Source organism: Lytechinus variegatus, chromosome 8 (assembly GCF_018143015.1).
Source record: "Lytechinus variegatus isolate NC3 chromosome 8, Lvar_3.0, whole genome shotgun sequence".
Classification (NCBI taxonomy): Eukaryota; Metazoa; Echinodermata; class Echinoidea; order Temnopleuroida; family Toxopneustidae; genus Lytechinus; species Lytechinus variegatus.
The window spans coordinates 26,947,814-26,953,616 of record NC_054747.1 but is presented as its reverse complement, the minus strand read 5'-3'; the positions used below and the strand labels follow the sequence as shown (position 1 = coordinate 26,953,616).

General features: G+C 34.9%; 1 protein-coding gene across 1 annotated transcript; it reads right to left on the bottom strand.

Annotated features, from left to right (window-relative positions):
• Positions 1 to 468: 468 nt before the first annotated feature.
• Positions 469 to 1,619, bottom strand: LOC121420550. The gene is made up of 2 exons (XM_041615216.1): positions 1,584 to 1,619; positions 469 to 980 (listed from the first exon to the last, which is right to left on the bottom strand). Exon 2 carries the CDS (start codon positions 903 to 905, stop codon positions 495 to 497), a length of 411 nt encoding a protein of 136 aa, XP_041471150.1. The 5' UTR covers positions 906 to 980; positions 1,584 to 1,619; the 3' UTR covers positions 469 to 494.
• Between the last annotated feature and the right edge of the window lie 4,184 nt (positions 1,620 to 5,803).

The following is a 5,803-nucleotide window of genomic DNA, read 5'->3' as shown; positions in this document are numbered from 1 at the left end:
GTTCTTGGATATTAGATGATACAAGTTGAACAATAGCAAGCAAATTCCTATAGCTTTATAACTTTTATTCCTCTACTTTGGGTTTTACAGATATTTGCGAAATATATCTTAGTAAATAAAAAGCAAATTATCCATTCGGGCTATACATTAAACAGTGTAAACCAAGATTTAGAGGAATAAAAGGATACAGCTATATAAGCTGCTTGCTACTGTTTAACTAGTATTGTCTAATATTCAAGAACCACAACACGATGAAACCCGCATGTGGGGGTTTAAAGGAGGATTAAAAATAGTATATTTAAGTAAAATTCCCTTATAACTCTACAAATAATGATTTAAAAGTACTAATTTTGGGGAAAAAAATTGTTTATATTTTTTTTACCTTCAGTTTCTTCTTCCATCCAAAGGAAATCTTAGATGAGTTACACTTTCTTAATTCGTACGAAAGAACAAAATATCCTAAAATTCATAAAATCGCAAATTCCCATCGTTTTTCATGTGTTGGCATACACAGCTTCTTCTTTATCCGGAAGGTCATCCTCCATGGAATACTCACTAAGAGAAGTTGAAGGAATCTGCATAGGTTTCATATCCATATAAACATGAGCCGTAGTACAATCCCCATCTTTTCCTTCGGAGGGGAGTTGGTTGATATATAGATGGTCATCTGACTCGCTTCTGGATACCATCACGTCTGCATTCACGTAATGACATTCAGACCCCTTGGGAGAAGAACCGGGGCTTACGTAAACATGGTCAGATCTCTCCTCGAGGACTGGCCCATCTGTCATGTCTGTATTCATATACAAAGCATTAGAACCCTCGGGAGTATCGTAGTTATGGTCTCCCGTGCCTTCGGAGGTCGCTTCGGCGGTTGATGTAGGATTGGTAGGCTTCAGGTCCATGTAGTAACTTTTACCTGGCCCTGAGGAATGCGATGGCCTGTCCTCTGTGAGTTCAGTATAGTTACCCTCCCCTTTCTACAAAACAAACATGATAATGAAATGAAAATGATTGTAATTATTATTATTATTATTATTATTATTACTATTTTTTTTTTTTGGGGGGGGGTATTCTTTTTTATGTTATTACGAGGGGTTGAGTGTGGCATTCTAATAACAATTGTTCAGTTTTTAACTTAGTTAACCTTGACAATATGTTTTTGGAGTGCAGGTTGTCAACTAATAACCTAGTACAAATTGGTTTAATCCTGAGGGGGAAATGTCAAGAAAAGGAAATATCGTGTGAAATCATATAAATTAAATAATATTGATATTCAATGGAAATCAGTAATTGACAAATATCCAATGCCGTAAGAAATGAAATCGTCGGACATATACTGAGGATTTTTAAACATTTTGGAAGCTAATACAATCCATTTTTGTATTGCAGATTAAACTCTAAAAAAATAAAATCTAAACTTTAAATATCATTATATACATGTAGTCACATTAGGTCAGATTATTTTTATATGATTTATGATTTTCCTTGTCCATGTTTTTTTTTAACTAGAACAATATCTGATAGTAAAGCAATTATTCAGCATATGTAAAAAAAAAACATGGTCATAATTATGAACATACCTTATTGTCTTGAAGTTGACTTGCATTTCGGTTAGCTGTTTTGGAATGCAAAAACAAATACTAGACATGAATTCATGAATACAACAACTGACAATTGAAAAGGGTTGAATAAGTCCCATATATATAAATCTTGCCAATTAGATCCGATCTCTACAATTCTTTGAAAAGATTGTGCCTCTACTTTCGCTCCAATAATTTCTGATATTGTAAACAGAAGCATAGATGAGGCCACTGTCCCATTAGCTTTGAAAACAGCCCTTATTCGTCCTTTACTGAAAAAGAACATCTTTAGATTGTGAATCACTCAAAAATTACCGACCAGTTAGTAATCTCCCTTTTTTGTTCAAGATTCTAGAGAGGGTTGTCTTTTCAAGACTCACAAATTATTTGTTAGAACATGATTTATTTGACCCATTTCAGTCTGCCTTCCGACCTCATCACAGTGTCGAGACGCTCCTCACTAATGTTTTTGTTTTATCTTACAGAAAATGGACGGTGGATCTGTCACAGCAATGGTACTGCTAGATTTGTTGGCCGCTTTTGACACCGTAGACCAACCCCTACTTATTAACACTCTGAATAGTTTAGGTGTTCAGGGCAAGGCCCTACAATGGCTGAAATCTTATCTCTCATTCCATTCACAGTCAGTCCACATAAATGGTGTTATCTCTTCATCTCCGCCACTGGTCTGCGGCGTCCCCCAGGGCACTGTTGGAGGGCCCATTTTGTTTTCCATTTATTTGACAGGGCTTAAAGATATTTTTAGACTTCACTCTGTTCACCATTATTTATATGCAGATGATATTCAGATTTTTGTAACATTTTCACCCGATCAAACTAGTGCCACACAAGCCCTAAGTAATCTTGAAAGATGTATAATGGACATTGACACTTGGTTGAAGTCTAACTCGTTACTTTTAAACCATAGTAAATGTGAGTTTTTAGTTTTTGGGCACAAAGTTTCAACTTAACAAATTCAACATTGATTACATTTCTATCTCAGGCAATGACATTGCCTGAGAGAGAAATGTCAAAATCATGTCGCAATCTTGGAGTTATTTTTGATGCTCACATGTCCATGTCCAACCAAATTACAAACATTTGCAGATCAGTTCGTTATCAATTGCGCAATATTGGCTTCATAAGAAAATATCTCACTCGCTCAGCAACAGAGAAACTGGTACATTCACTCATTTCTTCACGATTCGATTTTGGTAATAGCTTCCTTTACAACTTACCAGATTCTCAACTTGGAAAATGGCAAAGGTTGCAAAATGCAGCTACGCGTATTGTAACTCTATCTAGCAAGCGCAGCCACATCACCCCTATATTGAAAAATCTTTATTGGTTGCCCCTGAACGAACGCATAGTCTTTAAAATCCTTCTTTTGATTTTTCATACAGTCAATGGAACAATAGGTCCTTGATGCATCATTACCAACCCTCAAGAAATTTACGATCCTCATCATCTAATCTCTTACAAATTCCAGTTGCTAAGAAATCATGCGGGGAGCGGGCCTTTGCTCATGCAGGACCTAGCCTGTGGAATTCTCTCCCACACAGTTGAAAACCAAGACTTCAGTGACCACTTTCAGGGGCAACCTGAAAACATACCTGTATTAAAGTGTTTTTTTAGATACACATTGACTTATTGTTCAGACATGTATTATATGTATATGTAAATAGTTTTGGTTGTTCTGCTCTGAAGCGCCTTGAGCATCTAATCAAGATGGAAAGTTCGCTATATAAATCTTATGTATTATTATTATCATTATTATTATTATGTCCTATTTATATGAATCTTGAGTCTCGACTTTTTATCAATTAATATATTTATATCTCTGACAAGCTTGTAACCCAAAACTACCACACAACTACATGTATCATTGATATTAAGACGTTTACTTATTCCTTTCTAAATGAGCAGTTTGTATTCGAAGTTGGAAGACATAATTGCAAATCAGATGGAAAGCTAAAGAGATCGAAATATAAACAAATAACAATCTTAAATCGTCAAAAGCCATTAGAACAAGGGGAATACCAGATCAAGAAAACTATGTAAACCCTAAACAGAGAAAACACACAATGCATTAGAACACACTGGCACACACACTCTCAACGTTCGAGAATAACACGCCCTCTCATATCATTACACCAAAACATTTGAACATTTATAAACCTTCGTAATTCAAAATGCTTGTCCTTCTCATCTATCGTATGTAAAAGTTGATATTCTTATATATGTAAATATATAAACGTTTCGTTACGTCACGGATTTGTGGAAATACACCCTGAATGATCCACACACACGTACACCCTCACACACACGTTCCTTGTATCGATAAAACACACATGTGTGGTCACCGCAGTGTAGGATGTTAAAAATACCCTATATTCAATGAAACCACACACACACACACACGCTCAAAATGTCTACTGGCAATGAGAAATTTAAATTCTATCAGATGTTGGAATTCACTGAATAAAAAAATGGAAATGGAGTGACAGAACAAAACAAACTAAATAGTGAAATGAGTGACAAAATTGCAAATTAATAGGAAAGTTGAGAATTATGAATCCACAATGGTAGAAATTACTGAAACTTCGAAAATTAATATATGAATTTTACTTTTGTAATAAACACGAATGTGAGGAAAAGATAATGTAGTCAAAACATACCTTTCTTTCGCCATGTTCGCCTGGTAAAACACCACTTGCCATATAAATAGATCTGAGCAACTGACATTGGTATTATGAAACTGACCAGGGCAATAAGACCAAGAGCATTTGTTTTGTAATTATTGCTTGGAATATTTGATGAACCTTTTTGACGCGGTTGATCTAGAATCAAACAATAAAACACCAATAACATCTTAGTCGATTTGACAGTCTCATAGGCGCAATACACCAACCTAGAAATGTTCTTTCCGATGAAGTTTTTTTCTTGATTCGTGTTCCTAAGGGGTCCTAGAACAAATTCAGCTTGGTTGCCAAACGTTGCCGTTTGGGCAATTTTGATAAATTTGCATAAATCCAAAATGGCCGCCAGATGCCATCTTGAAAACCTAACTTTTGAACCCCTGTCCACAAAATGATGAGTAATGACTCGTTTTAGGGGTTTAGAGATGTGTAGAACTGATTTCTGTAATCATTTTTGCAATATAAGGTCATCTTTAGGTCAAATCCAAGATGGCCGCCATATGCAATCTTGAAAAATTGACTTTTGTCCCCCTTGCCCCAGAATGACGAGTAATACCTCTACTTAGGGGTTTTGGGGTGTGCAGAATCCATTTCTGCTTTCTATTTTGCAATATAATGTCATCTGCAGGTCAAATCCAAGATGGCCGCCATATGACGCCATCTTGAAATATCAATTTTTGAACCCTTTGCCCCAGAATCATGCATAATAACTCTATTTTCATGAGTCATTAGGTATGTTGATTCAATTCATGTAGTTATTTTGCACAAAGGATAATCTTCAGATAAAATCCAAGATGGCCGCCAACCGCCATCTTGAAAAATTACTGTCTGAGGCTTTATATACGTGTTAGAACTAATGTAAAGGGATTTCAGTAAGATACTCAAGTCCATCCCAATAAAGAATTGATTCGAATAAAAACAAGAATAATTCAGCAAACATAAAACTGAACATTTTAACAAAGGAGATGCATAAAATAGGGTATAATCTAATGTTGTAACACGCGAGTCCTTACAAAAGAAGGTAATGCAAGTTGTTTTATGCTCTTAATGTACAGGTGTCGGTTCAAACGAAATCAACACAAAAATACAAATCGCTCCCTTTACCTTTATTAACAGGATGTGATGGACTTGTCTTTCAAATAAAGTTTATCGCATACACAAAATAAAGAGGAACCATCAATGGTAACAAATATGTTAAACTAAAGTCGAGTGAAACTTTTCAACTTTTTCTGCTCAAGGCCTTATTGATTAATTCAAATTAAAGATGATACATGTAGAGTATAGTGTAAACTTCCCCGTACAAAAAATGATTGATTTGAAAAAATATATAATAAAGAAATGTGCTTGATTTAGGTTTAGTAGTGACAGAAGCAATTTTATTGAAGAAAATTAAAGGTGATCATAGTTTTCTAATTAAATTACAAAGGCCATGTTAAAGCAACGACCACATGTGTATTTAGAAAGCGAATGGTTTCCTAGTAAAAAAAATAAAAAAACTATTTATTTATTTATTATTTATTA

Bases quoted from the DNA above. Each gene is read 5' to 3' on its own strand.
- LOC121420550 (XM_041615216.1), bottom strand. From the start codon at position 905: ATGGACCTGAAGCCTACCAATCCTACATCAACCGCCGAAGCGACCTCC.